General features: G+C 42.7%; 1 protein-coding gene across 2 annotated transcripts in view; it reads left to right on the top strand.

The window, feature by feature from the left end:
- The window catches only part of LOC129107300 (pleckstrin homology domain-containing family G member 1), a 61,455-nt gene that overhangs the window by 16,158 nt on the left and 19,412 nt on the right, over positions 1-25,885 (top strand). Inside the window, exons 1-2 of one of the 2 annotated variants that reach the window (XM_054618753.1) lie at positions 4,774-4,876; positions 21,924-22,498. In XM_054618753.1, the coding sequence (XP_054474728.1) occupies positions 22,073-22,498 (426 nt within the window). In that variant the 5' untranslated portion in view covers positions 4,774-4,876; positions 21,924-22,072. Of the gene's footprint in view, positions 1-4,773; positions 4,877-21,923; positions 22,499-25,885 lie in introns of those variants that run through there. The other variant, XM_054618752.1, reaches the window with a different exon arrangement.

Raw genomic sequence — 25,885 nt, 5'->3', positions numbered from 1 at the left:
CATCACCTACCTTGGAACTGTATGGAAACAATCTGAGCTAACAGATGACTTTAGAAGGTTGTAATTGGCCTAATATGCATGTCTCCAACTTTACTTTGTGCATGCAAATATCAATTCCCCTGAAGGAAGAAATGGAAGGCTGCTGCATAAACGTTTCATTTATTTACTTTGGAAGTGCATCAAATGGAGTTTCTCCTCTCAGAGGGACTTGGATAATTAGTGTGGACTTTTCTGCCTGTTTTGAATGGCTCAATGAAGATTGGCAAAGCCACGGTTTAGGGCTTACTCCTAATTTTGGGCTTACTGGTTGCAAAACCCACTATTTACTTTATTATGGTGGGGCGAGTGAGTTAGAGACGGAGAGAGAGGCGATTGGAGGAAAGTGAAGCTATGTAAGAAAAATGAAAGGAAGGGATTGGAAAAGGGCAAAATAGTGGGAAGCATTACAAGGAGACAGACGGCTGACGCTCAGAGGGAGGGTACTGTTCGAGAGAAGAGCGATTTTCTTTTGGTACTGTAAATAATAGCCCCTGCTTGAGTTGGACGGCTTTCACGGCTCCTTTTGTGTGCGGTGACATCTTAGGTTCCCTAAAGAGAGGAGAGGGCTCGGCTTCCAGGGTTTTCACTGGCATGGGAAAAGGCAGAGTATTAGCCCAATATGAATATGAGAGAAATAAAGCCTCCACAGGTCAAAGGGAACCTGCCAACACACACTCCTGGCTCTTTATCCCACTGAAACCCACATAAGGAGACATGCAGGCGAGCACACGCACGCACACACACACACACACACACACACACACACACACACACACACACACACACACACACACACACACACACACACACACACACACACACACACACACACACACACACACACACACACACACACACACATCAGCACTGCTTTATCTTAGTCTGAGCATTAATGTGTTTTGGCTCCTATTTCCTAAATGCAGCCCAGCAGTTGAGTTGTGGCCTCTCCGCTGTTTCTAACTATAATGTAAAGCTTTTAATCTTAATGCCAAACACATGCACTCCCTAAGATGTCCCATTCATGTGTATGTACCAGTGGAGGTAGTATCGGTTACACTTTTCAAACCTCACCAAGAAATATAATTTAAGTCTTAAGTGTGTTTGTATTTCAGAGCTGCACACATGAAGCAGTGATCATTCAAGGAATCACTTTGATGCTGATGTCACGGCTTTTGTATACTGCAACACTTTGTCAAAAGTCAGATATCATTTATTGTCTCTCACTTTCAATATACTGAATCTGGTCCATGTTTGTAGGTAGATGTTTTATTGTGAAAAAGCTTAACTAAACTAACATTTCCATCTACCCTGCCAGATTTTCCGCACAAATATTATTCATATATGGCCTCTGCTGCTGGGAAGTATAAAGTATAAAGAAATACAACTTCAGTAATCTCGTTACAGTATCTTTTCTCAGTAACGCTTTGACAATTGTGGGTTCAACTTGTTTGATGTTTTTACATGGACTTTGATTGAGGGTTTGTATGCGTTTCTTCTCTGTTCACTTAGAGGACTGACTGATCCAGGAAGCATGTGCTTGGTGCAGGAGCTGCAGGTTTTTTTTCTGAGGTGGTTAGCCTTAAGAGAGTATAAGAGTTTACCAAAGAGTTAAAGTCAAATGTGTCCCTGTTTTGATTGTTTTGATTTTTTTAGACTGTAAAAAAAAAATATTGTATGTCAAAAAGAAAACTTTTGAGTTTTTGTTGATCAAAATGCTCCCATTTTCTCTTCATGTATAAGATTAAGATTGGTTTGATAACTTATCTTAAATTCAAGTGTCGTTACATAAATTTACTCAACTTTGATTTGAGGTTACTCCTGCCCATCATATTAAAACATATTTGATTGTTGGCCTGTAGTAGCATCTAGCATTGCCATATCATGGCTCGGCCACATGTGTTTGGATGGAAAAAATCTTTTGTTTTCCATTCCCAAAGAGTTGGCTAAGGGCTAGTGTGTTAAAATGTTCCTGTTCCTCCTGATTTAGCAACTCAGGTGAGGCAGTTGAAAGTGGAGGAAAACACTCCTCTACCGTGAGTTATCTCACTACAGCTCAGAAACTTCTTATTCACCATGGAATTGATTCAAACGTGTAGTTGTGGAGGCTTTGGAGTAATTTAAAGGCACATTTGATGGAGCTGGACAGAGCAATGAGTAGTGTCACCATTTAATCCTTTGATGCTGAGTAATTCGATATTTCTTCAATGAGTCATATGTAATGAGTAATTGATAAACGATAATGAGTTGAAGCCGAATGACATCAGAGAACCAAAGCTCATGTCAAGAGAATAAACAAAAAAAAAGTTTCACTCATTGAGATTTCCTTTGCTGTCAACTTCAAGCCTACAGGAAATCTCTGGGTGGAGGAGATAAAAACGTTATGTTTGGTGACGCTGTAATGACAAAATCATCACATGTATGTATGATTCACAGTATGATTCACCTGGCCGATGATGTCACTTCCTGTTTGATTCCTTCATCAGTAAACAAGCAGCTGAAGATTAGCCGGAAATGGTGGTGGGGAAGACGACGGGGGGTTTTCTTTCTGGTTTCGTTCTTGATGTCTTGAGCTGCTATCTAATTCACATTCCCACTTTCGTTCTGTTTTCCTGTTGGGGAAATTTTGTAGACCCCTGTTGAGCCCTTTTCTTTTTCCAATTTCAGGCTTTTTTTGGAGAGGCAGCTCCTGTTTATTTGTAATGGGATATGACCAACTTCCTCTTAGTGATCACACAGTTTATTGTAGCGTATGACTTCAGTGCAGGCTGGGATTTCTAAGGCTGGACCTAAGAAAATCATCAGCAATCAGACTCTTAGTTGATTCATAATTTGGTCAGAAAAGAGAAACATTGCTGGCAAGAGCCAATGTAATTTGCATAATGCAACTTGTTATATTTACTTTTTTTTTTACTTTCAGAGCAGAACTTTCTCAGATAAATGGATAACAAACTGACCTTACATTTGCCTCAAATAGCGTTCATGTAACCTCTGAGAGTCTTGACTGTGTCCAGAGCCCTGCTAAATCTGTCTATGCTGTTTGTCTAAAGTTTGTATCCTCATTACGTAGATTACCTATTCACAGCATAAACCACACCTTAAAGAGTACCTCAGCCATAAAGTGGTATCATAACCATATACAGTCAGATTTTCGATATCTCAAACAATCACAGGAAACCGTTAAAGCCAATTTAGTACATTTCTCTACATGTTTAACAAGCTACCTGACACTTCTAGTGAACTCTACCTGTCTTATCCTTGAAGCAGAATAAAAACAATGCTGAGAGTGTCCAGTTGGCAGCAGGCCAATCAGCTTGTTTTTCCTCAGACACGGTGCTATCATCTGTCATTGTCTCCGTGTGTTTTAAACTGCAAGGTGTGGTGTTGGTTTACAAAGGCTGGGGACTTTGTTTGTGGGTTTATCCAGGTTAGGATAATAGCAGCAAGTCGCTGACCCACATCAGCCCTGTTTGTACGGTTACTGGTCACCGATAGCAGGGTTGATTGACGTATGCTAAAAGTCACTGCATGCTCTGTTGTATCTGCACTGCTCATGTATGTTTTTAAGAAGATCTACGTCATTTATTTTCAGAGTTAAGTACATCTTAGTTGGCTTCTTATCAAAGTTCAATGTTTTCCACAGTATGCGATCGCAAAGCAACCAGGTGCAGTTTTGTTTTCCCTGGAAAAACTTAAGATCGGTGAACACTTGGAAGTGAGAAACTGTGTGTGTGCTGACAGGGTCAGGAGCTGCTTCATCAATCCCAGGAAGCATTGCAACCAGGAGGCCGGAACAACTGCTACTGGCTCCGAGAAAGGGGACTTTCCTTCATCCTGCTCTGTTAGGAAGCAGAACAATGACCAAATTACTCACACATACAATGACCACTGGCTTGGATACTTTCTGTATGTGCTCATAGAGATCGGCTCACAGCAGATCTCACTTTGAGCTCTGAGCCCTGTGATCTGGCTGTTTTTTTGGGTAGTCTAACCCTTTACCCTGACCCCTTATATCCAAGAAGCTGTGATATTGAAGATATCACCGGGGAGTTAAGACCACGAAAAAAGGCAGAAAAAGAGGCTCTACTCTGAAGCTGTGTATAATGTGACCCACTTGTCGTGTTTTTTTTAGGGGAAAGACGAAACGGCTCGTCCTTGCGCTGCCCTCTTTTCCTCTCCTTCTGCATCAGCTTCCTGTCACACATACCCACACCCCCCTTCTCCTGTCAATCACTAATATCTCTCATTAATTCTTCTGCTGTCTCCCCCTTTCTCTCCTCGTCACAGTTTCAGCGAAAGCTTGCTTGCGCTTTTTTCCAGTGTTAATTTCACTTATGTGACTTGCGTCGCCTGCAGTGCTGGCCGCTCTCCAGTTCTTGCGGCGAAACCCACTCAACGTGAGCGAGGGGAGAGAGAGAGAGAGAGAGAGAGGGAGAGAGAGGGCCCAGTTGGAAAGAGGCTAGTCTTGCAGCAGTAATTGGTCAGGAAGTGGATGTGCGAGCTCTTCTCTCTCTCTCCCCCTCCCCTCCCAGTGGGCAGTCAGTTCAGTTGTTTTTTGCTTCCATCTGTTCCCCTCTCCCTCTCTCTCTCTCTCTCTCTCTCTTTCCTCTCAGTGTCCCTCTTTCTCTCTGAACTGATCTCATAGAGGGCTGGACCTCGGACTGGGCCGCCTCGACACGAGCCCTTTACCTACCTCTCTGAAGCCAGTCAGCGTTTTTTTATGACTGTACGTTTAGTGTGAAACTTTTTGAATGCCTGGCTATGGATCTAACCTGTGATGAGAGGATACTGGGATACCAGCGGCTGAGAACAGGCTAATCGTGGGGATGGTCTCTCTGAGGTGAGTTGTCATTGTCTTTGTGTGGGCCTTGGTTTTTGAGCTGCAATCTTTAATTAACTGTAAATGGTTTTGCTGTCACAACAGCCTCAGACGACACAGTGGATAGTTTTTTTCCCCCTTCTTAACAGCCCAGCTCTTTATTTAATCATAATTGCAGAGGTCGACTACACCAAACCCAGTCTGACCTCCAATTACTCGGTCCAAAGTCTCAATTTGGCGTGACTCTAATGGCACCTTTGCCCACTTGTCTGATTAGGAACCATGCTGCTGCACTTATAGAATCAGTTAGGCTTAAGCTTGGGAGTCAATGCTGGATGGACTTATAGTAATACTTTCACCTTTGTTTCTGAGATGATGATCAACAAGCTGTTTGTACGTTTGTTTGTTTGTTATGTTTGAAGACCTATCGATCGATTGTAAGGGACACCTGATTTCACAAAGTTTAATACATTGTGGTTGGAAAATTTATTTAATTAAAATAGTTATAGCTTAAGCAGCCTTATCTTAACAGGGAACATTGAATGCGACTAATTTGTCAGCTTTTACCTGAAACATGGTAATTTCATAGTTTTGTTTTAAAGACCCTAACACTTTTACCAAAGTGTTTGGTGTGAGTGTGTGTGAGCGTTCACACACATCTGTTCTCCTTTTCGGTGTCCTCATTCTAGGAGCTCTAACTGGAGCACCAAGCTTCTGAGGGACACAGAAGGACAAAATGGGATGAACTCATTTGTTGTGTGTGACTCACGTCATAAATCTTTATCATTAAAATTTATGACATGAGGTTTTTTGTCACTTGCTTGCTGGTCATCTGACTTCTTATTTTCTACTGTGGCTTCTTGTACTGTAAACTGGCTGTATGATAGATTAGACTTTATATTTATATATTTTTTTGGTATAATGTCTTCCTACGCCATGTCAGATCAGATGGTTGCATTTTTATCATTTTGCAGTATTTTTAATCGTGAAACTGGTTCAGATATTATTCATGATAACCTTATTGTATGGTCTTCATGAATAAAGGGATGAACGTCCTATATTTTTCCTCCTTTGATTTACATTTTAACTGTTGTTATAAGCAACTGTGTTGTTTTTGGTTACTTCAAAAACATAAATATAAGAGCCATATGCAGCACATCAAAATATGTGTGCATGTATAAAAGTGAATCTGTTGTAAATATATTCTATTGCTCTTAAAAAGACCATGCCATAAGTGCGCATATTAAACACTTTACTACATAAGGTATTTTGTATTCCTATAGTATTGCTATTATAGTTAAAGTACCATATATGTACTGTATTATTTTAGTGTGTCTCTTGTTTCCCTAATGGGAGAAAGGTCCCTCTGTCTGCGCTCTGCTGGTCTCCTTTCCTGGAGCGGGACCCTCGTCCTGCATTTTAATCTGAGGCCAAACACAGCTTCCTCCGTATATCCGCCACATATGCTCACATGCTCACTCAACACACAAGAACTCTGCAAACACACATACAGCACAATACTTCCTGTTCAGTTTTCAGATGCACTCTATACTACACAAACTCAATAGAAATAGCATTGACAATGTACTGTTTTATATAGTGTTGATAAGCAGAGAAAATATCTATCTACAAGCCCAACAGCCAAATATATTCACTTATAAGAAATTGTTTTTCTCCTCTCCTCCTCCTGGTGATTTCCTTCTTGCCTGTTAATGTGAATACCAACTCGCTGCATAGTTGAATACTGACATTATCTTCCATCGTAAATACTTTTCCTGGGTTCTGCTATGGCCGTGGTGCCACCCTGCTCTATCATTAGCCGCGGCTGTTGGCCTTGTTTGTTGTTGGCGTAGCAGCTGTAGTTATTTCTGTGTCACTGTTGTTTTGTCTGCTGGAATGGCGAAGACGCTCCTTATATTCCCAGACGCTCCTCCGTCCAATTTTGAGGGATTCCTGCTCTTGTATAAGCTGAAACCGTTGGCTCAGTCAGGTTTCTGGCCGGCAAGAGACAGAAATTCCTGGACTTGTCCTGGCACTGCAAGCAGACGGCTGGAAACCTCATAAATCTGGGAACGGGATATCAATACAGGATATTCCAGAATTGATCAGGATTGTAGATTTTACACAGATGAAATTAGTCATGGCACGGAGAATGAAAGTTTCTCACTGGTTCTTGGTGGCCAGAAATCTGTTCAGGGTTTATAGACTGTTGTGATCTAATATGACAAATGTGCTGCAGTGCATCACTAACTTGACAAAAAAAGATAACTTTCTTACTTTCAGCCTGACGTAGATGTTCCTCTCAAAAGAAGGAATTAAACCTCTTGAACATGACTTATTACCTTCAGACAGAGCCAAGCTAGCAGCTTTCCCCCGTTTCCAGTCTTTTTGCTCTTCTCATCCAACTCTCTGCCGCAAACCGAATAAAGCGTAATTCCCTATTCCTTTAAATTTGGAATAGTTTTTTAATCACCGTGAAAGCAACTTCTACTGCTTCTTTTTCATCAGATTGGTCATTCACTACTGATTGCTTAGTAATAACATAACAAGAAATTAGCTGGCTTATTAAGACTGACCCCTCTTGGTTAATAAGTCAATTAATCGTACATTTTGGTCGATTAATAATTTTTTTTATGGTTTATGACTGATTTCCAAGAAACTTATGAGCGCATCTCTGGTAAAGACAAGAAAGTGTGTTTAAAGTGTTTATTTTGTGTGATTCATTGTGGAAAAAATCAGTTTTACAGATTTGTCAATTAAATCAACTAATCTAGTGGTCAACAAAATCTTATGACTATTACGCAAATACGCATTTCTTTAGAAGAAGACAGCCTTACTGATTATCCGGTTAATACAATTATACAAAACAATGGGGGTTTTTTAGCACGTGAGACCGCTGTTGTTCTTTTTCCATTTCCAACAAAAACCCAGTAGTGTTGTTTATTAAACAGGATCATGATTTGAAGGGCAAGATAAATGATGTTGTCCTGCGGATAGGTAGATCAGAATACACCTCCATGTGTCACTACATTTGGAGGACTAGTTTGTCAGTGAGGAATGATTTTCATTTAAGGGGGAAAAGAGGGGGAAAACTGTGTGTTGAGGGGTTAATGAAGAGCTCAGGCGGCAAGAACAAAAAGCTTAAAGAGTTGTGTCACTTAAGGAATCTGTGTGTGAGTGTGAGAGAGAAAGAAAGCGAGTGTGTCTGCAGATGATCCATCTCGCCGGTGACAAAGACAGACAGGGGCACAGAGGGAGGGGGAAACTGTATATGAATGACCCCTCCACCCACAAACTCCTGTCATTAGTCACAGTCTCTCTCGGTCTGAATGTATTTCCCTCCGTATTCTCTCATATAAGTCCTCCAATGTGCTGTATAGGTTACCACAGAAACAGCCTTCACTTTAAATGTGGACAACTGAGAAATTGAGGAAGCTGCCAGCCGGTCTGAACAAGAGATTCAACCTGGTTTCACACACACACACACACACACACACACACACACACACACACACACACACACACACACACACACACACACACACACACACACACACACACACACACACTGTTCACTGCAATGACATCCATCAAATAAGTTCTCCGCCTGCAGCCCTCCTCCCTCCAGTACATGTTTAAGTGGAGGGGACAGTTTTTATTTCTGATAACACCACACACACTCAAACATTTTGAAGAGGCTGTAGTCTTTTAAGTCGGAGTTTACAATCGTGTTGGAGAACAAGTGATTCTGTATGTGTGTGTAAGCACACCAGTAGAAGTTGAATAGAGTGTGTATGAACCCTGTGCCCTGCGTCGCTGTTTGCACTGCCCAATTGTATGAGGAATGGAGTGGTTTATTGACAATAAGCATTTTCTTCCCTCGCTCCCGCCCTCTCTCACTGTCTTTCCACATGCCACCCTGCCCTGGAGATGAATGCCTCGCTGTCGCCATAGTGACCACCGTGGCGCTATGGCTCCCGATCATCTTGGCAACACCGCAAACTCTTAAAACCATCAATTCTGACTCTTGGGTGCTCGGAGTGAGTTTGAGAAAGTGCTTTTCTGCGTGCAGCTTGTTTTGAGCCTTGAAAAGGAGAGAGAGGCCTGTTGGGAAATCTGCTTTCTGAGTTAAGAGGGATGACACTGGAGCAGAGCCGAGTTAGGGCGGTGGTGAGGAGCACTGGCCGCGCTGCGTAGGGAAAAACACATTATTGACTCGACTGCAAGTAGTGAAAGAAAAGGTAGTGGATTTAATTGTTCATTGCCAATGAATCATTTAAAAGAGAACACCCACAACTGAACAAAGCAACTCTATTATGTCTGGGAAATTGCGATGGACAGATTAAAAAAAAGATGTGGCAGAGATAACCCTGAATTTTTGTCCTTAATGTTGAACAACCTTCAGAAACTTTGGATCCTACACTACCCATAACGCATCTTTCTCTAATTGTTGTGTTTATATTTGTTGGATTTAACAAATGAGATGCCATGAGTTAATTATGGAGCTTTAGAGGTTTCTGGTAGGCAGATTTCTAACCACTGGACGGAGCCATGCTAGCTGTTTACCCCTCTTTCCAGTCTTTATGCTGAGCTAGGCTAACCATCTCCTGGCTATCAATCTTCTTAACTCTGAGATATATGGAAGACATCATTGCAGACTATTAATGACTATTAATAATTAATGATCAACACATCATATTAGAATTAGAAAATGATCATTGGAGCACTTACCACAAGCTGCTGCAATCTTTCTCTCTTCCATCAGGGAAAGACATTAAATAAGACCCGTTAAAGGAAGTTTTCTTTTGCTGGATCAAATCTGTAGTCAAAACACTGAACTAATCTTTGATTTATATCAATGCTCTCAGCCTTTCCGTCTCCCCTTTCAAACCCCTTTTTAAAACAACATGTCTACATGAGTAGCAGCTCATAGAGCAATTGTCATATCCACTAAAAGAGGAACAATGTTGTTACTCGGGTCGATCTCCTGCAGTGAGGCCTTCGGAGCATACAGGGGGCATCAGATAAGCCGGACTGCTGCTGTATGCTTCTGTCATCAACAGGTCGTGCTTGGCTGAACCGAGGAGTTTAGACGCTGCCTCTGTGTGATTGCCAAGCTAGAGGTGCTCATTATGGACCCTGTGTGTGTGTGTGTGTGTGTGTGTGTGTGTGTGTGTGTGTGTGTGTGTGTGTGTGTGTGTGTGTGTGTGTGTGTGTGTGTGTGTGTGTGTGTGTGTGTGTGTGTGTGTGTGTGTGTGTGTGTGTGTGTGTGTGCTGGAGGTGACAGGGGGAGGTGGCCATTATTTGGATTGGGAGTGGAGATTTAGGGGCTTCGTGGGTCAATGGACCCTCAGGACATTAGAGAGAGGGGTCGTGCTACTTGGGGTCCTGTGTGTGTGTGTGTGTGTGTGTGTTGTGTGGTGTGTGTGAGGATAGTCCAGTGGGTCTCTATTATTGAATGGTGAGGAGAAGGGGGTGGTGTTAGCAGGACCCCATGCTGCTGGATACCAGTCCCTGTCTTTAAATTGGGCCGACAAATAGTCAACACATTTGCTTTGGTGCGTTAGACTGAGAGCCCATTGTCTCACGTGTGTCTTCTTTATGGGACATGTAGCCTGGCTCTCTAAATTATACACCTTAAGAGCAGAGGTTCCCAAACTGGAGATCGTAACACATATGGGTCAAAAGATGAATCTGAGGGGTCCTATTTATTTTGCCAAACTTTTCTCTAATCTAAGCCTTTTTACTTGCAAAATATTGTATAAATGTAGTTCCTCAGGCCTTTACTCACTCTCACATGGGGCTGGGTATTAAACTTTGCTTCTTACCAACCAAACTGCTTTTTATACTCTGTAGAATCTCGCTTTGGAAACTATCAAGTATCAAAAGATGGATTTCAATACTTTGAATATTTCCCGTAGTAAATCATAACTAAACTAGGCTCTCTTTTACTTAGGCAAAGTTCTTGTTTGGCTGCTTATATTAACGCAATAGACAAGATACATACTGAGACTGAGGAAATTTTCACAATGGCTAAGATACTCTGACTTGAACTCCCTTGTATGAGTCAAGTATCAAAACAAATACCATAATGCAACTCAGTATTGCCTTTAATTAATCTCCATTTTGTAATACAGCCTGCATTCTGTGGCGGTCTTGCTCCTCTCTACGCCATAACTCCTCTGCACTTTATTCTGGTTCACATAGCTCAAAGAGACCTGATAGTTTGATTCCAGCATTACAATATTCCACAATCTGTAGTTCGAACAAACAGCCCTAGAACAAATGAATAGGGGCCTTTGGGTGCTGGCAACATTGAGAGGGAAGTTTAATATTGGCTATTTGCATACACTACCCACATTGTAATGGTTCAGCGCTGGTTGGAAATCTGGTTGTTTTCCTGTAAGTCTTGAGCCCAAGCAAAATAACCCTGGTGATGACTGTGACGAGTGACATGAACTTCATTTGTTTCCTTTAAACACAAATACACTGAAAGGTTTGGCATGTTTTCTTAAAAACAAAAGTGTATTTGTACAAAGGCATGTTAACATGTTTATTTTCCAAAGTAAGGGATTGAAAGAAAGCCGAACTGTTTGGGAACCCACTTCTGACATTTTGTGTGCTCATTCGGTCCAGCCTGTCTCTGATGTGGGACACAATGAGCAGTGCAGTGTCTTGCGTTGGATGAGGAGCTTTTGTTTGAGCTGGCTCTATTGATCCGCCGCAAACCCCCCCCTTCACCTCCTTGTAAAGTGTGTGTACTTGTGTGATCTCCGGAGCTGTGCGCCAACAGCAGCAGTTCAGCTGTCCTGCTGAGCGTGCAGCAGACGTACACACACAAAAGGTGTCGCCAGCCTTGCGAGCATTACGAAGCCCAGCTTTAAAAGTTGGATTTTCGGAAGGGAGCGAAGAAGAGGCGGTAATGAAACGGAGAGGGGGAAGATAAAAGAGGGGAAAGAAAGAGAGGAAAAAAAGAAGTGGAGGAACTCCCAGCTCCTTGTAATTTGCTGCGGGAGAGTGGGAGGAGGAGTCAAGGGGAGGGGAATACCCAGCAGGGAGGGAGCAGCAGAGAGCAGAGGCCATTCACTCTGACACACACACACACACACTCACACACACACACATGCAAACACACACATGAACACTTTTAGACGCACGCATGCATGCGGTGGATGTGTTGCCACAGGAGAGAGAGAGAGAGGGAGGGAGAGATGCATTCAGACGGAGGAGATCCTTAGCAAACTGAAGTGAAAGAAAGAAAAGACATCAGCCAGGGGAGTGTGTTTGTGTGTGTGTGTGTGTGTGTGTGTTCAGGAGAAAAACCTGAGAGTGTATGCTCCTGTGCGTGTTTTGGTGGAGAGGACTGCACGTTTTGCTCCCAGAAGAAAGGACTCGCAATGACTTGGGAAACTTAAGGGAATCTCTACAGGCTTTTGCTGCAAAATACTCTTTGGAATACTCTGGATATGTGGGATATGTGACCTGCTCTGGAAATCCTGTTCACCTTTTAATCTGCGCCTCAATTAAAAAAACAAACTAATTCATTTTAATTTCTGGTAAATTGGAGCCAAACCACAATGCCTACCGGTAAGCAGCAGCTTTTCTTCTTCTTCTTCTTCCTTAAATATGTTCAATGATGTTTCCCAGCATGTGCAAATTATAGACACTCGCACAAGATGTTCCCTGAGGTGAAGTGAGTCTGTGATGTGGTGGGACCAGATTTTGCTGTCAAAGGTGGTGCTTGTCTACAAACCTAATCAAACAGGCTAAAACCATATTCAAGTAGAATAATATCCTGTTTTTGCATGACTCTTTAGTGAATTCAAGAAGATACAGATGATAATATAAATATATCATGTGTGGCATCACAAAAAAAACGAAAAAGGAGTTATTTTCAAGTGGCATCTGGTCAAACCACAGATGGCAACTTACAAACTAAAGTTCCATTTACAAGCCAGTGCCGGCTGTTTGTCTTAGTGGCTCTTTTGTGTGGTGTGTGTGATGTTTTTTCCTCGGCTGACAGCGCTGTGTGAAGTGCCTTTGCAGCGTCCGTCTCTCTTCAGTACAGCTGTATGAACAGCGTCTCCTGGTTGCTTTCCCACCCCTGGTGTTGAATGGAGCGTGTTTGCTTTCTCGCAGACTCCACGGGATAAATTCTTAATGATGCTGAGATTATGGTGCACAAAGCTTTCGTGGTCATGGTGGTTATACATTTTACTTGGTTGGTAGATGCGGATGTCATTTAAATGCAGGATCTGCAGAAAACTCAACATATGCTATGTTTTTTGCTAAATGTTTGGCACATGAATTAAAAAAAAACCAATTGAAACTTTTATTTTTATCTCATATCTCTTTTCGGGCCAGCACATGTGTCAGTTTCCTCTTGCTGGGTGTAGGTTTGACTGAGTGTCGAGATGCCATTCTGCAGCCTGTGACCCAAATTAGAGCCTTGAGGGCAGCAGTTGGGGGGTGGCTACAAATGGGGATAGAGGGGAGCAGAACAGAGAGGAGGAGGTGGGGGGAATAATTACTGTTTAGAGCAAACTCTTTGGTTTAGAGGTGCCGGAGACAATGGACCCCTCCGTCCCTCTCCTCCCACCCTGCTAGCCCGGTCCTCTGGGAGGACATCTGCCCCCCATTCTGAGCACTCACGTGCAAGGAATTGCAGCCCTGTAGAGGCTTGCTGGGTGTAGAATTAAGGGGGGGGGCAGATCCCTTTGGAGTAATCTGCCTAATATAGCAAACTAATCAATAGTTCTTCAATCTCATGCTTCAGTGTCCACCCAGGATTTAACGGCGAATGACTGAAGTGGACGCAGACAGTCCAGTGGCGAGCTTTGGGCTGCAATCCAATCAAGTCAAAGAACAAGGCTAGTGTGTCACGCTCCGAGGGAGGGCGAGGGTGTGTGCAGCCAGGGTCGCATGGGCGTCCCAGGGGTGGGTGTGAGAGTGTGTGTCCCAAAATAGGGAGTGTAAGTTTGCAGATGGACATTTTTTCCCACAGAGACTAAACACCGGTGCTGTCAGCTAAAACTATGCTGCACATTCCTCGCTGATGTCCAATGACAAACAGAGAATCTCGACTAGACTCTAGGATTTAACTCGCATCTCTTAAACACAGCCTGAAGATTAGGGGATGTTAATCTGTGTATATAAAATGTGTGAATGCCACCGTCCATGGCAGATGTTTCAGTGGTTTATCGTGAGAAAAAGCCATTTGTTGCTAATTAGCCTCCCAGCTGTGCGTGTGTTTACTTTAACCATGTTTTGTGAGGCAATGAAAGCCACAGGAGTCTATTAAAGTCACACCTCAAGTAAAAAACGTCTGTCTTTACCAGTCGTGACATGTGTTGAGATGTTTGAAATACTGTCCTGAGATCGCTGGAGCTTGTGCCGCTTGTTCTGAGCCAACACAGTAATTGCAGAAATGTTTATTTCTCTTCTTCTTTTCTTTCTCCATCCATCTTCCGAAACATCTGCACTATAATGAGAGTCCCAGCCAGCGCAGCTCTTTGTCGGTCCAGTGATAAGTTGCTCAGTGGGAAAACGCCTCCTGTCTCTGATGCCATCCTTCGCGTCTCCCTTTCTCTCCCGCTCTCTCTTTTTCTCTCGGCTCCTCGGCCTTCGTTTGGCTGCGCTGTGAAATCCTGAGTGACACTTTAAGGTCCTTAGCGTCAGTTGAGATCAGGCCTGCGTCTCTATCCGAAACAGAGACTGACCTCTAAGTCGACGCGGCGGAAGATGTGAGGCCGTAACTAAACAAACAGTACGGACTTATGTGCTTCATTGTGCTGCTGTTTTCTCTGCTCAGCCTGCAGGGAACAAACAATCCCAGAAGCTTGTTTTGGATGCTTTAAAGATGATTAGAGAATTTGGTAGAATTCTTTTAAGGGTTAACTTGCAACAAAAGACTGGATTCAAAATGAGACAGAGCAAGTGGGAAATGGAAAAGAAGAAAAAAACAAGGGAGTGGGTGGTGTTTGACCTTTTGACCTTTCTTCTCATCTCTTCTTCCTACTTTCATTCCTCTGGGTCCTCTCCACCTCATTTCTCACTCTCTCACAGTCACACATGTCCTCCTCCCACCATGTTTCTCCATTACGTTGTCTTTTTAAATCGCAGCTTGTAGTCTTCCCAAGTTGTTGCCAAAGTGAATCCAAAACTACTGGACTTAAACTCGTTGAGATGCTTTTGCTTCCAACTTGTACTAGCATAAAAACAATATATCCTTTTTCTTGTTGTGCCGTGAGATTTTAAAGTCAGCAATAAGCTGCATGGCATTGCACTCAGCTGCCATCTGGTAGGCCTTTGCAGCATAAACAAGAACACACACGGACAAACAAGGTTGATTAAAGGATCCGTGAGCTGTACGAAGTGTGTGGTCAAGTCCTGTCTGAGACAAAAGCTTCAGGCTTTTTCCTCAAATTTTGGTCATTCTCAGATAAATATTGCAGCTGTTTTATATCCAACATTTTTTGTGTATGTGCTGCTCAGTGGCCAACAGTTGAAAGTTGGATTAAACTCTTGTGAATGTTGTCTTACTCATGCCCTCATGAGACCGGATATGGCACAATTGTTTTATTGGCTGATTCAGTTGGACATTCTCTGGCTTTCCTGAATGGATCCTGAAGCTTCTTTCAGAATCTACAAAATCTTGCTTTCAGGTAACATTAGAGGCAATTTAAAGGTTTTAAATGATCCCAGAAACTCTATAAGTTATGAGACACAACGTCCGTTATGATATCCTCTTTGCAGTTCCTTCAGATGAGTGTTAAGAACACATGTGCTCTGATTGCAAATATGAGACCTGGTGGTCTACTGTATAGCCTAATACACAGTCAGGCCAACATGTATTTTTGGATGTAACTGATATTAATAAAAAGGAATTGGCAAATGGAAGCAAGGCAGAATGAGAGTGGAACAGAAGATGAAGAGATGGCAAGAAGAAAGCTAGAAAGATGACAGTCATTGACTGAGATGGCCTGATGTCATTATCTCTCCTCACTGATAACATGTTGTAAATGATGGTGTCTCTCTTTCTCATCCTCATCCAAAGTGTCACAGAGAATTTACTTAGTGCACAAAATAAGTGGTTTTACGGCTTAGTAATGTAGTGACTACTTGTGGATTGTGCTTTGGCTGCCGTTCGTTGTGGTTAGTTTTTTTCGTGGCGTAATGGATATGAAGAGGAAAGCTCTCTTAGCATTGCTTCTCATATCAAATCGGATGGTGTAAAACAGCTTATTTGACAGTTTTTTATGACACCTTCATTTGGACCGTCTGGTTCAGCAGTATCATGACAGTTGGCAATTGGTCACAAAGCATAATTTTGTGTCAAAGATCAGCAACATTGAATGTATGCACCATTCTCCTGTTTTTGGAATCACAATGACTCTCTTAAATTTAAGTGTAATACTCGCTATCCTAAAAAGTCAAAGCTAATTCATACTTTCCACATCCCCATTGCCATAAAGGTTGACTCGCTTGACGAAAATTTTTGTCAACTAACAATGTCTACAAGGGTCCGCACTGATCCAAAATTTGCCCAAATTTGTGATTTCATGGACTCTGCACACCCATGCGCAGACCACCAATGTAGCATAACTACAGCTGCACCAAGTCCACGGTCAATGTGGCCTAATCCAAAGCATATTATCCTGTTCAATGGTCACTATAATCATTCCTTCTCTCCACACTGACCCTGAACCGCTCCCACTCTAGCACGACGGTCCTCCCTTCCAAAGTTTAGCTAAATCTAATGTGAGCCTTTAAAGGTAGCCAAACCGAGTGGGTACTTTCCAAAATTGGAGTCCTTTCAGTATGAAATCCCCTCTTTGATATTCCAGGGTTGTGTTTTATTGCTGAGGGATACTCCCTAGAAGTCGCGTGTATACTTTGTTGCTGGAACTAGAATATTACACATTGTCATTTTATTACACTTGTATTAAACCCAATGATTAGGGAGACTGACCCAAAATATACAAAGGGTATATACATAGTATTTTAATATAAAACGTGTTTGTGGTTTAAATGTCCACATGGGATGTTCACATGGCCATCACAAAACACTCTCAGGGCTGTTTGGGCTGTTTGAGCTACTAGTGATGATCTTCAGGGCTGTAAAGAGATGAAGGTGCTGACAGCTGTTTGCTGACCACTCCAGCATAAAGAGCTCTCCAGGTGACCATAAAGAGCTCGACTGAAGTGGACGGTTTAAGTGTAGCATGAGTCATTAAACCTGGCTGGACTGGTAGTGAGGCCTGCGTGTCGGACTGACTGCAGCATATACACCTACTTATGAATGAACATGAACAGACACAGTTTGACAACAGATCTTGTGGAGGTTTTGATACATTATATCAAAACCTCCACAAGATCTCACCACAAAGTCCTTTTAGTAGCTGTTGGGGAGCTTCCAATTGTATCACTGTAGATTGAGATTGAAACATCTATGTTTCCGTGACAACTTGGGAACTTTGCTCCGCTGCAACTCTGCTGCAACTCTGCTAAAGAAGATGAGTTGAATGACCAAAAGCTCTTTCACTTTCAATTGTAACAGATGCACTGAATTTTTCCCTAAATGAGGTTGTCTTCAGGTCTGAAATGCTTCCAGTAATCGAAACATTTCAATGTAATCCAGATGAGCGACTGAATATGTCTCAGTGTACGTAATAGTTTTTAAGTATTTAACTGTGTGTACTTCAGATGGTACCAAATTCTTGAATATACATTTGTTTAAATCCATTTTTCACCAATTTTTGCTTATCAAAATAAACACATTCATTTAAATGAGTTGTGTTTACTTGTAACCTTAAGAGCAAAACGCCACATGTGACTCACAGTATATTGCAAATGTTTTGTACACGCTGTGTACATAGTCTGCTAAGTCTTCAGTCTGGTTCCTTGTGGTTCTCGCTGTTTGCCTTCCAGACAGGCCTGATTTTCAACTTATTAAACTTGACTGAATGATAAAGCGCCCCAGCTCTTTGTCTTTTTCATGTTAAATGAAAGCCAGAGATTGAAGCCAGGTTGTTCGGGCACTCGCTGTTTCACTCTCTCACTCCCTCTCTCTAGTCTGGAAGGACACAAGGCCCTCACACACTATCCTAATCCTTGGTGCACAACACACACACAAACACACACAGAGGAGTAACAGTCCCAACCTGCATGCTAAGGAGCATAATTAGAGATCATTAACAAGGATCAGGTTGAACATAATCTGGACAGGAGGTAACTGAAGCTCGGACATCTTTCCTCTGTCTGTGTGTGTTGAGGAGAGGGGTGGGGTGCTAGTTGTCTGTGTGTATACAAGAGCCAGTTCACCCAGGAAACGGCCAGGGTGTGCCCCAAACATGAAGCTGGAAGGTGGGAAGGAGGGGTTGGACAAACACAAGATGGAGCAATCTCTCTCTGTGGTGTTTGGGTTTCACGGCAAACGGAAACACGGTTTCTTGGTATTTGCTCTCCTTGTATGTTTGTGGGGTGTGTGTGCAGGTTGCACATGTGCACACTCTCCCCACTCATATCTAGCTGAAATTGCTGGTGTTGGACCATTAAGTTATTAGCTCAGTTAGTGTTATCTTTGGAGTGATAAATTGAATGCATTTTGTGTGAAACACACACACACACACACACACACACACACACACACACACACACACACACACACACACACACACACACACACACACACACACACACACACACACACACACACACACAGTATAGATGTACATATATCACTTACTGTGATAAGGAAGGATATATTATAGATTTGTCAAAGGGCAAAGGAAATGGCAAGTTACCCATTAATGTCATGGTATGTAATATAATAAAAAGCCTTTGTGCATTGTGTACGCTAACTTGAAAGCAGTATATTGCTTGTCTAAAAGCCAAGGCTGTTGGTTTGTGTGAGTGTGTTGTTTTCACCCACCAGATTCCTTCTCCTTTCTGATCTGTAATTGTTAAAAAAGTGGGTCAGGTTTGGGAGTGCAAACATTTGGATGGATGGACACACACATGCTTGGTGAATCAGTTCCAAACTTGTTTGAGGAAAATACAGTTTCATGATGATGATTTTTGGATGCTCCAATTCCTTCCTGCTTTTCTCGGCACAGCAGTGGAGCAGAATTAAAACTATGATTCAGCTCTTCGGACTCTCCATTCATTCTTGTTTTTCAGACGTGGATTTAAGACACTTTAGTTTTTCTTCTGAGAAACTATGTATCCAGGAATTGACTTCCTGTGAAAAGAGAAAATTAGCATATAGCTATTAAAAATGTGGAGCATTCAGTTGCAACCCCCCCCAAAAAAAGGCAAAAGCAGAATTAATATTGTAATCCAAGCCGGGATTATATGATATTATTCTCTTGTTGAGAGTAGAAAGATCTGTGATTAGGTCGATGGCTGGCTGACTAGCTTAGCCTAGCATAGGAAAAGGAAGGAGTGGGAAGCAGCTATCCTGGCTTTGAATGTTCAAAAATACACCTAACAGCATGATTCAAGCACATATCTTCTTGTACAACCACTGGCTACCCTAGTAGCTTTTTTTTTTTTAGTTTTTACAATTCAAGTTTGTGTACAAATTAAAACAAACAAGGCATACATGTTTATTAGTGAGCTAGCCGTGTTAGCTTTTTCCTCCTACTTTTCTTCCTACGCCACCCGGGACTAGCTCCTTACTTAACAAACAGATGTGACAGTGGTATCAAACTTCTCATCTAAATCTCCGTAAGAAAACAAATAACCTTTTTCTTTTCCTGAAAATGTTATAGCCATTAAGTCAACACGTGTTAAGAAACACAACTCCAAGTGAATGATAATTCTTAGATTTAATGTCTGCTGCATGTGTAAATATGCTAACACGTTTTCCATAACAAATTTGTAGGGTGATTATACGTCAGATGTGGTGTTTTTAACCTTGTTCCTCTGCACCAAGTATGCAGAAAAAGTTGAACTTGATTATTACAGGCCCAGCTAGAGCAGGAACATGCAGGTTCACTCCCTTAACTTGGTATCAGTACAGTCGTGGTTGCCAGAATCAAACCTGTTATCTCTCCATCACAGACCGGTCAAACAAGTAAACCCTGCTGCTTGGGTGCTTTCAAAAGAGGTGTCACCATGGCAAAAAAGACCTCCAAGGTACCTATTTGAAAGGTGAGAGAGCGGGATTCTTTGAGCTTGTTCTCAGTTTCACGTTTCATGTTTTTGGTCTGTGATCTTTGATGCTTTGAAGTGAGACAGGTTTAGCCTCAGCCGGCATTGCTGGCAGCGAGAGAGCGACACTGTCCTACAAGGCATTAGATCTTAATGTTGCCACAACACCGGTGCTGCCGGTGTATCAAGCTTTGATGATAAAGACTGGTGTCAAACTTCCAGGGAGCTGGTATGAGGCCCTCTCATGCCGTTTTTCACCTCGCTTGTCCGATCTGTTTATTTGCTCCCTGTTCTTCCAGTCAGAGCTGGCCCTTTCGTGAAGCTAGACCCTGGAAAAACGTTTAGGGGGAAACTTGGAAGGCATATGTCTGATATGCTACATGTGTGGTTTCACTTCAGCTGGCCTGGCTGTGGGGCCTTGGGAGCCGGTAATCATATCTTAACGGATCTCTGCGCAGACACAAGGTTGTGAGCCAGTTTGGCACCGGCCTGACGCCAAATAGACCCTGTAGTTGCACACACACAAACTTGTCTCTCCTCTGTTGAAATAGGGCTTTCATTCATGGCCCCAGAGTGGAGTGTTCTCAGCATTACACTCCTAATCTTGTCATTAAACTCAATCTTTTTATGTCTTGCTGCAAAAATGCACACACACACACACACACACACACACACACACACACACACACACACACACACACACACACACACACACACACACACACACACACACACACACACACACACACACATAGATTAACGTCTTGCACAAATTCATTAGAAATCAAAAGTTTCTTTGAGTGGAACTGAGGACAAACCTGGCAGGGCTAGTGGTCTCCGTATGGCGGGTGGTCAGTCAGACTGTGGTCAGCTGGAATGTCAGGAATTGGGATGCTAAACAGAACGTAACTGTAGGAATATGAAAGTGGCGTTGTAACCGTTAGAAGTTGCATACAGTGAGTCTCTTCAGGACTTAGTTTGGCAAAACAGAAATACAAAGTCAGTGCCTGTCGAATGTGTGAAATTTTATTTTAATTTAACGGCTCTGCTCTGTGTGACTTTACAGCAATCAGTAAATCATTAGGATATTCATTTTGAGAGTCATATAGTTACTATAAACAGTACTTATTATAACTCATGTTAGGTAATATTTATGTCAGATGTCAAGCACTGGGCTTTATAGCACAAAATAAAAATGGGAACAGGGGCCCTGTTCTTCTGGTGTTAATGTTAATGTTAAGTTAATGTAAATCTTTGACAGTTTCTTGCAAAGGTAGATGTAAAAGGCCCAACATCATTGTGACAGACAGAACATTTACTGTGTACGCAAGCATTTCTTTAGATCCCCTAGGACAGCAATTCCTAGGACTGCAATTCTGTATTTTAGATACAGACTGTCTAGACCATGATCTTATTTGTTTGCAGTAATTATACACTGGCATCATGGTGTATATGACAACCGCAAATTAAAAAATGCAATAGGCAGAGTTATTGTTTAGGGGACATTCACACCAACTATAGCACAACAACTCAAGGGGCTGCATTGGTGTGGGGGCGTTATGCTACAGGTTAAGACAGACAGAAGAGGGAATACAAACCAGGAAGTCCAGTGTGAAGCTATAATAAAAACCAAGACAGAATACAACAGGTCATGCAGCATTGAGCAGGGATTTAGCCATTTTTTAAGGTTGTTTTCTCTGTCATCTCAATGCTTGCAAGGTATTCCCCTTTGATCTTGGCCAATGAACTTGACTTTGCACTGCAGCACAACTTGAGCCATGAAGAACTTTTTGCTGGAGGAAGTTCAAAAAATCAAGCATGAACTAAAATCAAACAATCAAAACACTATTTACAAATTTGAAATCAATTTGACTAACGAGAATCTCTTTCTATCTCTTATTTTGCTCTCTAGACGATTACAACTACCTGCCTGATGCGTTGCCTCCTCTTCCTGAAGTCCCGGACTCCGGCTCGGTCCTGAGTTCTGTTAACATTCCGGCCCGCTGCCTCCGCAACCCGGCCTTCCGCCACACCTCCTCGAGCTACTGCTCCGCCCTCAGCATGGACTCCTCTCCCGACAGCGCCGAAAGGCCGATCAGCTACAGCTCCACCTCTTCCTCAGCATCTTCCCGGGACAGTCACTGCTCGCTGGGCAGCCGCTCCACCCTCGTCCCAGCCCCTCACTGCAACCCGGCGACCCCAGACCGGGACTCCGGGGCAATTCGGTTGGAACTGGTCCCCGCCCGGCAGTTGGGATGCCAGGAGGAAGATCATCGAAATGATGGAGGGGTGGACACAGGGAGGGGACAAGGGAGACAGAGCAGTGGACAGACTTTGACAGAACATTCAGAGCCTGAGGTTGGTCCAGATGGACCAGGAGAGCGGACGGGTCAGGTGCAGGGACCCAGGACGTATGTGGACCGGGTGGTGCAGGAGATACTGGACACAGAGAGAACCTACGTCCAGGACCTACGCAGCATTGTAGAGGTGAGGAACACTCAATAACATGTTTATTCAACAAAGGCTGTGGAAGAAATTGGATGCAGAAGAATCGAACATATTGGCAGGAATTCAAAGGTGTATTAGCACATTTGGCAGGACATCAAATGTAAAGTGAGGCCTTGAACAAATTTGTCTTCCTTGTGACAAGCGTGTGAATTTAAAATGTTTGATGACGAATAATCCAGATTTTATTTTTTGTTTACCTGCCTGATTTATATGATTAGAGGCCTGAAGAGACAACATTATTCAGTATAGTTCAAAGAGAAAAAAGGAAATGAGAGCAAAATCTGTGTGGCAGAAATTTTATCAACAGTTTATCAACTATTTAAGACTTGACCGGGGGCCCCCAGTTTGGAAATCACTGAACTGAAATGGGAGCATACAAAATTTAAATATTTTAAAGGTCCAATCTTTGAAATGTTGCCCGGCTGACCCAAGCAACAGTGAAACTCCAGGAGAAATACGGGGCTTTAAATCACCAGATAACACACATCCTTTAGGCCTTTGTGGTTTTCCTCACACTTGACACGCACAACTCTTTGCCTGCTGGGAACCGCCAACACAATAAGGTCACCTGCGCTTGCAGGAGGGGTTTGGCTGAGTTACACGACACCGGTGCCTTTGTGCTGCAGGCACAGGCACACATTCAAAACTTTAGAAGTTTTTTTTAAACACACAGACAATACTGCATGCACACCCTCAAATAAATACACTCTTTTTGTGAGGTTGTCTTTGAACTGCAAGGATACACATTGCCTCTAGTCAGTGCTTTATTGGCTTTGTTAGGGATTGGGTGTAGTGGTTTTCATCAAAGGTTGCTCTCCTTTCTCTTTGTTTCCCTGTTCAGCTCTTTTTGGTTCTCAGTAAAACTTTAAATTCACATTGTGTGCAGAACAAAATGTGGTGCACACATGCCTCGTGTGTTTCGCATTTACATTCTGCAGCTTAATTTGGATTGATTGTGGTGTAAAATTACTAAATGTTTATGTGGAAATGTATTTTGCATGTGTTTATGAGCATGCATGTGTTGGAGCTTTGCCCACCTTTTTCCCATATCCTCCTCCTCAACAGTGCTGACTCCCCCACTCTAGGCTGTCTGTTCATGGGCCAGTGTGTGTATTTGTACGTGTCTGATACTTGGAGTTAAAAAGGTCTACGGCTGTTGTCAAAAGAGAGCATGAAACTCATATTCCCAAGAGATGGGATAAGTAGTGGGACTCCTACTTTCCTTCCCTATTCAGGACTGGAAGGTGAGGGAAAGGGGGGGAGATAGAGGAAGGTAGGTAGAGGGATTTAGCTCTGAGATAACAATGTCCAAAGTAGGTTAAGAAAACACTGAACAGAGCTTAGGAGCTGTACTTAATAACCCTCTGCTGCCTCCGCTCTGCAGACCACCTATTGCCACTAAAGAAGCAGACCACCCAGGCCTGAAAGACCACACTTACATGGCAAAGACAGCTAATTCTTCACCGTCACTTCAGAAAAAGAGACATGCATTTCGCCTTTCTTCACTCCTTTAATGACAGTTCCAGTGAGTGCACAGAGGATTGATGTGCAACGATTGTATCTGTGCGAATAGAGCTTTTATCATGACAGTTTACACATATTGAGGAAAAAAAGTTGTGCTGCTGGACAGCATTTTCCAGACTATTATCAGCACCGTCCTTTATGCGCTGGTGCTGCAACCCCAGTTTCAGTAATCCCTCTGCCCATGCTGCTTCCTGCAGTAGAAGAGGGTGTGACGGCCTCAAGTCAAATATTTACCCAGACTCGCAAGAGCTCAGCTGTGCTTCATCTGTCAGCAGCAGTGTTATGGTCCACAAGCACACACACACACACACACACACACAACACACACACACACACACACACACACACACACACACACACACACACACACACACACTAAGCCTGCACGTTTGTTAACTGTATGTGAGTATTTAAATTATTCTCAGTGTATGTATGTATGTATCGCACGGTTTGTCGGTTGGTGCAAGAATGAATGGTTCTATGGTGGCCATGAAAGCTCAACACACTGCAACTAAAGAAAAACACAGACTTGCAAGCCAAAAAAAGATCTTCACCAAAAACAGAAACATGTTCCAAAAACAGAAAACACAACCAGGAAACGGACAGAAAGACAGAAAACACAACCCAAAAACAGAAACATGTTCCAAAAACAGAAAACACAACCAGGAAACGCACAGAAAGACAGAAAACACAACCCAAAAAAAGAAACCTGTTGCATAAACAGAAAACTCAACCAAATATAGAAATGATGCAAGTCGCTCAGAATACAATGGAAACTGGTTGCAAAACAGCAGATGTTTCCAGGAGACACTGAAAATACTTGATACGTCTGCCAGATTTAGTGATCCCATTGTTTTGTAACAATTTTCTGTTGTTTTCAGTGCGATTTCCAACTTTTCTGTATTAGGTTGTCACTTTGCAGCGTTTATGAGTTGTGGTAAAGATGTTTTCTTCCTTTGCTTTTATTTTGCCTACTTGCATGTCTTTCCTTAAGTTGCAGTGTGCTGAGCTCTCAGGGACACTGTTCACCTCTCTGTGTGAACATTGTTTGGGTGCTTGTTTGTACTGCGCGGTCACCCCTCCTCGGCTAGATCAGTGTGTGTAATGAGGCCAACCCGTCATCCACAAACAACCTCAAAGACAAAGCTCTGATCTTTCTTTCCCTCCTCCTCCTCATCTCTTTTTCCCTTAACGCATCACCAGTCCATTTGAAGCTGACCAGGAGTTTGGAAATACAGTAAAGTTCAAGGGAACCTCACTTGACTTGCAGAAACATTGAAAGTAATGAGATGTGGATGTTTACACTCTGCATTGTCTGGAGGAATGACTTCCTACCTCAGTGCAGAAAAACGGATGGGTTTGGTGTGGAGGAAAAGAGTGTGTACTTGAGGAGGTTAATGGTTAACACGAAAAAACATCAAGTTTGTACATGTTGCGTCTGATACTTGGCAGGGAGTGTGTGTGTGTGTGTGTGTGTGTGCGTGTGTGTGCGTGTTTGGATCTGAACGCGGCCCATTGTTGAGCTCAGTCAGGCTTTGGCTGAGTGTGATGATTGAACGGGTCGGGCCAAGTCAGATGCGTGACCCCGTGGCTAATATAGCATCACCTTACACATTGCCTCCGATAGTCAACAAATTCTAAACATGACCCTTTGACGTGACCCCCGAACATGACCACAAACACACCCGTCAGTCTTATTCTGTTACTCAAATCCTTAAAACCCAAATCTTGGCCTAAAGCTCTTTTCTTTTTAACCTTTTAAACCCGAAACATCCAAGATGGCTGTCATCTGTCATCTCTCCAGTCTTTGTCCCTTTCTCTTTTTACATCCCTTCCTTTACC

This window comes from Anoplopoma fimbria, chromosome 18, assembly GCF_027596085.1.
Source record: "Anoplopoma fimbria isolate UVic2021 breed Golden Eagle Sablefish chromosome 18, Afim_UVic_2022, whole genome shotgun sequence".
Taxonomy (NCBI): Eukaryota; Metazoa; Chordata; class Actinopteri; order Perciformes; family Anoplopomatidae; genus Anoplopoma; species Anoplopoma fimbria.
This window is presented reverse-complemented; position numbering and strand designations above follow the sequence as displayed.